Below are 12,494 nucleotides of genomic sequence, written 5' to 3'. Positions count from 1 at the left end.
CGGCGACTCCCAGACTCCAGCCCCGTCTCCCCGTCACCTCCACCTCCCAGTAATGTCTCCCCGATGTGAATCCCTCCGATCCCAGCACACACGCCCTGACTGTAAACCTCTTCCCGGTGTCAGGGAGACGCCTCCGGGTCCCGGTCCATCTCACCCTCTTCCGATCCTCAGACACCTCGAGCCCCGGACCCGCTGTTTCCACATCCAGGGTGACGGAGACTGGGGGGAGAAGCAGAGAATCAGAGAGTCCCCGGGGGTCGGGGGGAGACTCGGGCAGCGCGGCCCCGGGACCGGGGGAGAGGCCGCTCGGCCTCAGGCACAGGCGGGCGGACAACTGAAACCTTGCCCGGGGTTTCACCCCGACCACATCGGGTGGACAACAGACATCTCCCCCGGAGTTTTTATCCGGGGATGGAGAGGGGAATTTCGTGAGGTGGGGGAGGGTGGACGGGGAGGACGAGTGCGGAGAGTGAGGAGGATTGCGAGATTGCGGTGGGGATGGAGGAATGAAGCGGGTTATTCAGATATGGAGGCAGATCGGAGCAGGAGGATATTGAGGTGAGTGGTAATTTGAGGTTGTTAAAGAGGAGGTAGAGGTGTGAGGTGGAGTCGTCATGATCACAGTGAAAGGGGGCAGACACGAGGGGCCAGATGACCTGCTCCTGTGTTTTTTGAGTGGAGGGTGAGACAAAGGGAAGGGTGGGTTTGTTAGTCAATTGGAGTGGGTGCAAAAGGGTTTACAACAACTTCATCAGGTCTGAAGGTCTGGGTTATCAGGTGAAGTTGGACCGTCATCAGGTCGTAATATCATCAGTGAAAGTATTAGAATTAGGCCATTCAGCCCTTCAATTCTACTCCACCATGGCTGATCTACCTCTTCCTCCTAACCCCATTCTCCTGTCTTCTCCCCATAACCTCTGACATCCATACTAATCAAGAATCCAGCTATCTCTGCCTTAAAAATATCCACCGACTTGGCCTCCACAGCCTTCTGTGGCAATGAATTCCACAAATTCACCACCATCTGATTAAAAGCATTTCCCCTCATCTCCTTCCTAACGGAACATCCTTTAATTCTGAGGCTCTGACCTTTCGTCCCTTCCTGCCCAAACCACCCCATCCCCGGGCACATTCCCCTGCAACCGCAGGAGATGCAACACCTGTCCCTTTACCTCCCCCCTCAACTCCATCCAATTTATCCCAAAGAGGAGGAAAGATTCCAAGGGGAGTAAGAGACACCCGTGGCTGACAAGGGAAGTCAAGGACAGCATAAAAATAAAAGAGCAGAAGTACAACAAAGCAAAGAAGAGTGGGAAGCCAGAGGATTGGGACTCTTTTAAAGAGCAACAGAAGATGACTAAGAAGGCAACACGTGGAGAAAAGATGAGGTACGAGGGTAAACTAGCCAATAATATAAAGGATAGTAAAAGCTTTTTTCGGTATGTAAAGAGGAAAAAAATAGTCAAGGCAAATGTGGGTCCCTTGAAGACAGAAGCGGGAGAATTTATTATGGGAAACAAGGAAATGGCAGACGAGTTGAACCGGTACTTTGGATCTGTCTTCACTAAGGAGGGTACAAGCAATCTCCCAGATGTTCTAGTGGGCAGAGATCCTAGGGTGACGGAGGAACTGAAGGAAATCCACATTAGGCAGGAAATGGTGTTGGGTAGACTGATGGGACTGAAGGCTGATAAATCCCCAGGGCCTGATGGTCTGCATCCCAGAGAACTTAAGGAGGTGGCGCTAGAAATTGTGGACGCATTGGTGATCATTTTCCAATGTTCTATAGATTCAGTATCAGTTCCTGTGGATTGGAGGGTAACTAATGTTGTCCCACTTTTTAAGAAAGGAGGGAGAGAGAAAACGGGAAATTATAGACCAGTTAGTCTGACATCAGTGGTGGGGAAGATGCTGGAGTCAATTATAAAAGACAAAATAGCGGAGCATTTGGATAGCAGTAACAGTATCGTTCCGAGCCAGCATGGATTTACGAAGGGGAAATCATGCTTGACTAATCTTCTGGAATTTTATGAGGATGTAACTAGGAAAAGTGACAGGGGAGAGCCGGTGGATGTGGTGAACCTCGACTTTCAGAAAGCCTTCGACAAGGTCACTCATAGGAGAATAATGGGCAAAATTAGGGCACATGGTATTGGGGGTAGGGTACTGACATGGATAGAAAATTGGTTGACAGACAGAAAGCAAAGAGTGGGGATAAATGGGTCCCTTTCAGAATGGCAGGCAGTAACTAGTGGAGTACCGCAAGGCTCGGTGCTGGGACCGCAGCTATTTACAATATACATTAATGACTTGGATGAAGGGATTAAAAGTACCATTAGCAAATTTGCAGATGATACAAAGCTGGGTGGTAGTGTGAACTGTGAGGAAGATGCTATGAGGTTGCAGGGTAACTTGGACAGGTTGTGTGAGTGGGCGGATGCATGGCACATGCAGTTTAATGTGGATAAGTGTGAGGTTACCCACTTTGGTCGTAAGAATAGGAAGGCAGAGTATTATCTGAATGGTGTCAAGTTAGGAACAGGGGACGTACAACGAGATCTGGGTGTCCTAGTGCATCAGTCACTGAAAGGAAGCATGCAGGTACAGCAGGCAGTGAAGAAAGCCAATGGAATGTTGGCCTTCATAACAAGAGGAGTTGAGTATAGGAGCAAAGAGGTCCTTCTGCAGTTGTACAGGGCCCTAGTGAGACCACACCTGGAATACTGTGTGCAGCTTTGGTCTCCAAATTTGAGGAAGGATATTCTTGCTATTGAGGGCGTGCAGCGTAAGTTTACTAGGTTAATTCCCGGAATGGCGGGACTTTCATATGTTGAAAGACTGGAGCGAATAGGCTTGTATACACTGGAATTTAGAAGGATGAGAGGAGATCTTATCGAAACGTATAAGATTATTAAGGGGTTGGACACGTTAGAGGCAGGAAACATGTTCCCAATGTTGGGGGAGTCCAGAACACAGTTTAAGAATAAGCCATTTAGAACTGAGATGAGGAAAAACTTTTTCAGTCAGAGAGTTGTGAATCTGTGGAATTCTCTGCCTCAGAAGGCAGTGGAGGCCAATACTCTGAATGCATTCAAGAGAGAGCTGGATAGAGCTCTTAAGGATAGCGGAGTCAGGGGGTATGGGGAGAAGGCAGGAACGGGGTACTGATTGAGAATGATCAGCCATGATCACATTGAATGGCGGTGCTGGCTCGAAGGGCCAAATGGCCTCCTCCTGCACCTATTGTCTATTGTCTTTAGATAGTTCCTCTGTACCTCTCTTCCCCTCCCCCTTCCCAGTTCTCCCTCTGTCTTCCTGTCTCCACCTACATCCTTCCTTTGTCCCACCCGAAACGTCACCCTTTCCTTCTCTCCTGAGATGCTGCCTGACCTACTGAGTTACTCCAGCATTTTTGTAAATAAATATCTAGTCCTAGACTCACTCACTAATGGAAACATCCTCTCCACGTGCATTCTATCCAAACCTTTCACTATTCTGTATTTTTCAATGAGATCCCCCCTCATTCCTCTAAGCAACAGCGAGTACAGACAGGCCCAATGCCGACAAACGCTCATCATAGATTCATATACTCATTCCTGAAAGAGACTATTCAGACTGGGACATTTTTTCTTGGGGGCCTGTCAGAGTGACATTATAGATGTGTATAAGATGCACAGACAAGGTGATTAGCCGCAATACTTTACCCAAGGTCGGAGAGTCTAAACCTCGAGCGCATCAGTTTAAGGTGAGAGTGGAAACAATAAAAAGGACCTGAGGAGCAGGTTTTTCAGTCAGTGGGTAGTGTAGATGTGGAACGATCTGACAGAGGAAGTGGTCGAGGCAGGTACAATTACAACAGTTCACAGAGAATTGGGTAGATACGTGGATAAGAAAGACTTGGAAGGATATGAATCAGACTCAGGCAAGTGGGGCTAGCTTGGTTGGGCAACGTGGTTGGCATGGTCGAGTCGAGTCAAAGGGCCTGTTGCTGTGCTACAAAGCTCTCTGACTCTGTGATGCTTCCCAGCAGATGAGCTTGGTGGGAGATCAAATCTTCAATTTCCCTTCAGTTCAAAATAACATTAATCTTTGCATCTTAGCATTACTTAAAGATAGACCAATCAAAGGTAGACACAAAATGCTAGAGTAACTCAGCGGGACAGGGAGTGTAAGGGCTCACATTACGAATGTAGCCATGTGGGTTTTATTGCAGGGGTGTAAAAGGGGTGTGAAAGCTCCAGCTCGATTATGTTGCCAGGACATCCTGTTGTCAGCATGGAAGCGCGGTTTATGGCTAAGTGTATCCTTTGATATGGGCAACTGGCATTAAGGCTTTGAAGGTTAACCATCCTTTGATTGTTAAGGGAAACATTTGGCCACAAAGACTGCTCTTTGGTCCTGGGAATACCGAGGACATGTAGGTCACACAGGACACGGAGGACATGGGGGTCCTAAAGGGCACATAAAGATTTATAGGACATTGTAAAACTTGCCATATAAGGTAGCAACGGAAATGTACTGGCGCATGTATTACGGGTATAAAATGTGTGTAATTGTTAGCATTCGGAGAGAGAGACTACACTGGCTTCCTAAGCGTTTCTAAACGCTTCGGTTTCTAGACTCTCTCCCACCTGGGTGAGTAGAATAAAGAGGTAAAACGAATTCGGTTGTCTGCCTGTTTTTTCTAATAGGCCACGGACTACAACATTTGGCGTAGTCGGCAGGATCTCTTTGGCACCGTCACCCACGAACGACTAAGAGGCAGCGGTGACTGAAACACGTCCGAAGGGGACAGAGTGCACTTCTCGACCGTTGTTCGAGACCCCGAACGTTGACGTCTTTCAGACACTGAAGTCCCTCGTTTGGGGTTGATCTCGTGTTCAACTGAGATTCACAGACGAACCGATAAGGAAAAGGATAAGGATAAGGTTTCGGATTTGGAAGGTAAGGGGCGGTCACTCTTGTTGTCATTGTCTTGGTCTGGATGAAATTGATCGTTTGGTAATATTTATTGGTAGTATTTATTGGTAACATAATTTCTGATAATTGGCAATCAGACATATGGGAGTCGAGGGAGTGAAGTCGGAGGGAAAATGCAAGTAGTAGAGGGATATCAGTGTGTGATAGGTTGGGAATACCGAAAACATGCGATATTTTGCAAGCGGAATGTAAGGTGTATGATCTAAGACTTGACTGTGCTACCCGAGCTCGAGATGAATTTAAACCCGGTACCAAAGGGATATATCCCACACAGCAACAACAAAAGTCAGAATCCGAACCACTGGAGTCTACAGCGGCTTTATTAGGTAAACAGGAATCCGAGGGTGACGAGGAACCCTGGACGTGTCCGATCCCCACAGCCCCACAGGCCGAGCCACCGGCTGCGGTGGTGCCAGTCCCGGTTCTACCCTCCCGCCAGGATATTCGGGACTACCCCCCCAATTATGAGGCAGCATCAGGGAATATGGATAGGTCCCAGACAACCTTTAGTGAAAGGGTTAAGTTGCGCCACGAACAAGAATCCGCACAATCGTCGCTAGAGATTGAGGATACTGCCTACCCTTGCCTTTTTCAGTACACCTCATGCTGCCCAGCAGGCTGAATTATTTGCCCTCACGCGGGCCTGCCACCTTTGCGTTGACCAACGTGCTAATATTTACACCGACTCACGATATGCTTTTGGGGTTGCACATGATTTTGGTACCCTGTGGCAGCACAAGGGCTTTTTGACTGCAGCAGGCCTCCTATTAAAAATGCCCCGTTTGTCCGAAATCTACTAGCGGGTTTAACACTCCCGGAAACCTTGGCTGTCATTAAATGAAATTCGCATACATCTGTCAAGGATCCCATTTCTTTCGGGAATGCATTGGCTGACACATTGGCACGCACAGAGGCCCTGACCCCTACCATTTTAGTTTCTTCAGGTGAACAACAGCAGTTTTCTGCAACTACCGCTATGCCCAGTGTTTCGGACCTCTGCCAGCTCCGAGTGAAGTCAGGTCTGCCCGGTTCTTTTTGAATCACTCACAGAGCCCTGGCCCCAATAATTGGTGTACGGATTATGACAACCAATCAGATGACTGTGGATGTCAATGTTTTAATGGGTGGTCCTTGAGACCCTATCTTAATCAAACACAGGAGAATTGGCCCCGGATACAAGTTAATTCTCCTCATAACTCTCCAGAAACACCAATAAATACAACCTGTTTCTGTAGAATGGGATCTAGACCAAATAAAGTTGGTCTGTCTGTGGGATTCAGCACATGCACCCATATCAGTACTGTAGTTCCCCCAAGACCTCTTAATGGGATTTACTTAATATGTGGGAGCTGGGCATATGTCTGGTTACCAGGACTTTCGCCACAGTATCATCAGGGATCTTATGAGACCTGGACAAGGTGCTGTTATCTAGCTTTTGTAATCCCACATTTACGAATTATAAATCATCCTCTACAACATCCAGAGTGGCGCTCTAAACGAGCTGTATCGGAGTTTGAGAGATTTTTGGTGGATAATATTCCCGAGATGGGGAACCGCTCGGGCGGGAACTGAAATTAGAAACTTAGCTAGTGCCCTGGAACAATTAGCAAATTGTACTGCTGATGGACTGTACGAGACTCAGGAACAAATAGGACAGCTAACAACTGAAATGATGGCCCTGCGTCTTGTCGCTCTCCAGAATCGTATGGCCCTAGATTTCCTGCTAGCCGAGAAAGGGGGTACCTGTGCTATGATAGGGCAGGAATGTTGTACATTTGTACTAGATGTTTCGTCTAATATTACCAATATCGCGGGGCATGTGAAGGAGGTTATAGAAAGAGCGTTTAGCATTTGAGCCCTCTGAGGGGGTGCTGTGAACTGTTTATGTTTGTGCTGTTATGTTTGTGTGCCATTGTATGTTTGTTCTTAGTACCTGAACTGAAGTACAGCACTTTGGTCAATGTGGGTTGTTTTTAAATGTGCTATACAAATAAAATTGACTTGGCTTGACTAGGAAAATATGGGCAGATTTAGCCCAAGATTGAATTAATGCTTCAGGATGGGATTGGTTTGGTTTAGGATATTTGTGGGGGCCGATTCTCCATTATGGCAGTATCATTGTGTTAATTGTTGTGATTCTGTTAATCTGTTATTGCTTCGGCCCATGTATATGCCAAATATTTGTCAATCGGCCACTTTAAAAGACTGCGATTATAGCATAATCAAAGACGGGAATGTAAGGGCTCACATTACGAATGTAGCCATGTGGGTTTTATTGCAGGGGTGTAAAAGGGGTGTGAAAGCTCCAGCTCGATTATGTTGCCAGGACATCCTGTTGTCAGCATGGAAGCGCGGTTTATGGCTAAGTGTATCCTTTGATATGGGCAACTGGCTTTAAGGCTTTGATGGTTAACCATCCTTTGATGGTTAAGGGGAACATTTGGCCATATAGCCTGCTCTTTGGTCCTGGGAATACCGAGGACATGTAGGTCACACTGGACACGGAGGACATGGGGGTCCTAAAGGGCACATAAAGATTTATAGGACATTGTAAAACTTGCCATATAAGGTAGCAACGGAAATGTACTGGCACATGTATTACGGGTATAAAATGTGTGTAATTGTTAGCATTCGGGGAGAGAGACTACACTGGCTTCCTAAGCGTTTCTAAACGCTTCGGTTTCTAGACTCTCTCCCACCTGGGTGAGTAGAATAAAGAGGTTAAACGAATTCGGTTGTCTGCCTGTTTTTTCTAATAGGCCACGGACTACAACAGGAGCAGCTCTGGAGTGAAGGAATGGGTGACGTTTCAGGTCGAGACCCTTCTTCAGACTGAAGAAGGGTCCAGACCTGAAACATCACCCATTCCTTCTCGACTGAGATGCTGCCTGTCCCGCTGAGTCACTCTAACATTTTGTGTCTACTTTTGATTTAAACCTGCAACTGCAGTTCTTTCGTACACAGCTTACTTCAAGATGTCAGAAACAAGAACAATGGAAAAGGTATAAGCTTTACCTTGCTTGAAATCATCAGATGTTTCTTTAAATGTTGTGTTGAATGAAACAGGGCAATGAAACTTTTCAATCGGCAAGGCCTCCTCTACCACCGACAGTGGTTTGGCTTCATCACGAACCCTGCGAATATTTAACAGCCGGTTACCAACTGAGCATTAGAAATGTTTTGAACTGTTCCACCAAAACTTACAATGTTTCCGTCAAGAGCATGTCCTACCTTCGCTTGCGACCAGCTTCCCCCTGAAAGAAATAAAACACAAATCTCAATTGACTGAGATGGACCGTCCTCATCCCGACAGCGGGAATTTCTCCACATTTCTACAACCCTCTGATAATTCCCATTTCCCAACTCTTATCTCCGCTGCCATGCAGATAGAAAGTGGACATTATCGTCGAGACATAGAACGATGGGGAAAAGCACAAGGAATGTTCATGAGAATGATGCCATGACTGAGAGGATGGAGCTCCATGCAAAGACTGGGCAGGTCGTGGGATTTTATCTGGAGAAAATGTCAGGAATGATGAGATAGGATTTAATTTATCGGTGGATTTAAATGGGTGAGGATGAAATAATATCTCTAATCGATGGGAGAGCAAAAATCAAAGCTGAAATGTAACCTGGTCTTCAACAAATACCGAAAGGAATGCAGTCATGAGAACATGGACCTCGCTAGCATTGGAGGGAATGAAGATAACAGCAGAGATACATTTAAGGGCGAGCGGGATAAACATGTGAGCACACCTGGAATTCGGGGTATTGTTACCGGGTGTGGTGAGTAGATGGGAGGGATGTTGAGTGGAGCAGAAATCCTGACTGGATAGGATGTGGCGAATGGCCTGGTCTATTATGTAGAATGGGATGTCATTCTATGGTGAACAAAGGCGGGTAAAACAAACAGAGCAAATTCCCCCAAGGTGACCGCCCACTGCTGATGGGAACCGGATATAAATGTCCAATCTGCTGTGTGCGCCACATTCTAGATTTCAATGTTAATCCCCACAATGTGGTCATGGCTAATGTAGCCCAGGAACAAACTCCTCCGCCTTGTCCCATTCCCTTTGATTTCAGTTCCCCGAATTTTCGAAAATGTATCTTCCTCTGGTATAAATACGTCTAATAGGTTAAACCTCTCAGAGTCTCTTGGTTGGAGAATCCCAGAGATTTACTGTCCTCTGCTCAATCGTGGCCCTTGGGATCAGATATAGGATCACCCGTCGTAGTTTTCAACTCCACAGAATACAAACACCTCTCTACATTCAGGCCAGGCAGTCCTGAGATACCATAGATTATGCGGGAGGCCAATTAGTTTGGGAACAACAGCTGGAACAGATGAAACATTTACCCAGTTCTGAATTACTGATAAATGCAGCATGTATTTCTGAAATATCCCCCTCCATTTTGTGACTGCACTTTCACTTCGCCAGACTGTGGTGTAACCCCTCACCTTCAGAAACACCACACTGTCCTTTTGATCCATCTGCTGCTGCAACTTAGAGAGTTCCTCCTGAATAGATTTTAAATTCTCTTCGATCTCTCCAAGATTTTTCTTCATTCTATTCAGAATCCTCTTCTCTTCCTCCCGGATATCTGCCTGTACGCGCTGCTCTTTATCAGTGAGAATCTGGTGCAGTTCAGCAAACTGGGATGCGATCTTGGACTGAAGGTTGTGTGACTGTTCCTGTCAAATGAAAGGTGAAGATCAATATGTAATGTCACTGATTGTGTTTCCCTCAGAGGTTGACGGTGACATTTGTCCTGTGCACTTTTTTACTTGCTTTGGCAATTCAATAGTTTGTCTAAATGCTTCTGAAATCTCGTGAGGGTGATCTGTTAACCCATCAATCCTCTACCCCTAATGCAATTCCCAGCTGCCTATTCCTTTTCAAGTGCCCATTAATTCCCATTTATCCATCCACCACCCCCTAGTAGGGTGCCGCAAGGCTCATTGCTGGGACCGCAGTTATTTACAATATATATTAACGATTTAGACGAGGGAATTAAATGTAACATCTCCAAGTTTGCGGATGCCACAAAGCTGGGTGGCAGTGTGAGCTGCGAGGAGGATGATGTGAGGCTGCAGGGTGAGTTGGGCAGGTTGGGTGAGGGGGCAGATGCATGGCAGATGCAGTAAAATGGGAATAAATGTGACGTTCTCCACTTTAGTGGCAAGAACAAGAAGACAGATTATTATCTGAATGGTGTCAGATTAGGAAAAGGGGAGGTGCAATGATACCTGGGTGTCCTTGTACGCCAGTCAATGAAAGTAAACTGCACGTACAGCAGGCAGTGAAGAAAACTAATGGCATCTTGGCCTTCATTGTGAGAGGATTGGAGTTTAGGAGCAAGGAGGTCCGACTGCAGTTGTGCAGGGTCCTGTTGAGACCACACCTGGAAAATTGTGTGCTGTTTTGATCTCCTAATTTAAGGAAAGACATTCTTGCTATTGTGGGAGTGCAGTGTAGGTTCATCAGGTTAATTGCCGGGATGGCGGGACTGACATATAATGAAAGAATGTATCACAAATGCTGGAGTAACTCAGCAGGTCAGGCAGCATCTAGGAGAGAAGGAATGGGTGACGTTTTTGGTCGAGACCCTGTTCAGACTGATTCTGAAAGGGTCGACTGGGCTCGTATTCACTGGAATTTAGAAAGATGAGATAGGATCTTATGGAAACATGTAAAATTCTTTAGGGATTGGAGAGGCTACATGCAGGAAAAATGTTCCCGATGTTGTGGGAGTCCAGAACCAGGGGTTATAGTTTAAGAATAAAGGGTAGGCCATTATCATATTGAATGACGGTGCAGGCTCGAAGGGCCGAACGGCCTACTCCTGCACCTATTTTCTATGCAGCACCCGAGGTCAGGATCAAACCCGCTCACCAGAACTAGGAGACAGCAGCACTACTTGTGTCACTGCGCTGCCCTGTTATTACACGCGTCACAGGGATCAAACCTGCACAAGATCAGGAAATCGAAACTTAAAAGCCTCACCAGAACTCCAGAAATCTTCTCTTTCTGTTGCTGCTCCATTTGCTGGATCCCTGATTTATCTTTTGTGAGAGACTGGATGGAAGCTTTAACCTGACCCTGCGATTGTGTTTGAAAATCGGAGAATAAAAGTGTTAGACAATAAAAACGGAATTAAACAATGGTGCGATCAAAATCGATTTGCTTTTACCTTGTAGTTTTCAACAGCTTCTTTAACCGGCATGAAGCTGTGAGACTTGTGTTCCCGCCCAGCTGCACAAACCAGGCAGATCAGCTTCTTGTCAGTTTCACAAAACAGCTTCAGTTCTTCCTGATGTTCCTCGCAGTGAAGTTTACTTTCCTTCTCTGTCCGATTCAGGCTCAGTGTTCGAGCTTTCTCAGCCAGTCTCGCCAAGGCCCGACTCACCCTGAGGGTGCGGTCTGTAAACACCTCTCTACATTCCGGGCAGGAGTTTCTCCCCTCCCTGTCCCAACTCTGTGTGATACAGGAGCGGCAGAAGTTGTGCCCGCACTCCAGTGACACCGGATCGGTGAAGAAATCCAGGCAGATGGGACAAACTGCCTCCTCGGACCAACTCTCGACCTGTTCTTTCGAAGCCATTTTTTAACTCTGCCATTTCCTGGTTCAAAACGCATGTCCACTGCGCACGCCGCCGTCTAGAGGAATGAATGTAAATCTGACGCAAATGTACAACGTGAAGATGCAGAAACAAGAAACTGCAGATGCAGGTTTACAAACAAAAAAGTACAAAGTGCTGGAGTAAGTTTGTGGGTCAAGCAGCACATCTGGAGAACATGAACAGCTGATGTTTCGGGTCGGGACCCTTCTTCAGACTGATTGTAGGGGGTGGGAGATGGAATAACGATGGGAGGAAGGGGGCAGGACAAAGCCTGGCTGGCAATAGGTTGACACAGTTGAGGGGGGAGAGGGAGGACACAGGTTTGTGGTGAAAGGTGCAAGATTTAATCGGGAACAACATTTGAGGAACAACATTTTCACACAGAAGGTCGTGGGTGTCTGGAACAAGCTGCCAGAGGGGTAAGTGAGGCTGGACAACAACGTGGAGTGGAGTTGAAGCCCCGTTTCCTGAATAAAGAGGATACCTCCGAATCATCCCTCCTCCTCTTGCTCCACCTCCCCCTCACCCCTCCTCTCCCTCTCCTCCTCTCCCAAATCCTCCTCCTCGCCCACTCCCTCTCGTCCTCCCCCTCTCCTCCTCTCTCTTTCACCCTCCTCTCCCTCTCCCTGCACCTCCTCCTCACCTCCCCTCTTCCTCTCCTTCACCTATCCTCCTCCACTTCCACTCCGTCACCTCTCCTCCTCCTCCCCCTCTTCCTCTCCACCTCTCCCTCATCCCCTCCTTCCCCTCACCCCTCCTCTCCCTCGCCTCCTCCTCGCCCCTCCATTTCTCTCTCCTCCTCTCCCTCACCTCCCCATTTCTCTCTCCTCCTCTCCCTCACCCCTCCATTTCTCTCTCCTCCTCCACTCCGGGCCTCCAAGGCCGCCTCTCT

At 47.2% G+C, this 12,494-nt stretch overlaps 1 protein-coding gene across 1 annotated transcript in view; it reads right to left on the bottom strand.

Moving 5' to 3' along the window:
- LOC144602702 (zinc-binding protein A33-like) overlaps nt 1-11,583 on the bottom strand; it is a 93,469-nt gene extending 81,886 nt beyond the window's left edge. Inside the window, exon 1 of the mRNA XM_078415832.1 lies at nt 11,173-11,583. Coding sequence (XP_078271958.1) covers nt 11,173-11,583 — 411 coding nt within the window. The remainder of the gene's footprint in view (nt 1-11,172) is intronic.
- Nucleotides 11,584-12,494: the final 911 nt, after the last annotated feature.

This window comes from Rhinoraja longicauda, chromosome 19 (genome assembly GCF_053455715.1).
Source record: "Rhinoraja longicauda isolate Sanriku21f chromosome 19, sRhiLon1.1, whole genome shotgun sequence".
NCBI lineage: Eukaryota > Metazoa > Chordata > Chondrichthyes > Rajiformes > Arhynchobatidae > Rhinoraja > Rhinoraja longicauda.
The sequence above is the reverse complement of the archived record's forward strand: the minus strand, read 5'-3'. Positions and strand labels throughout refer to the sequence as shown.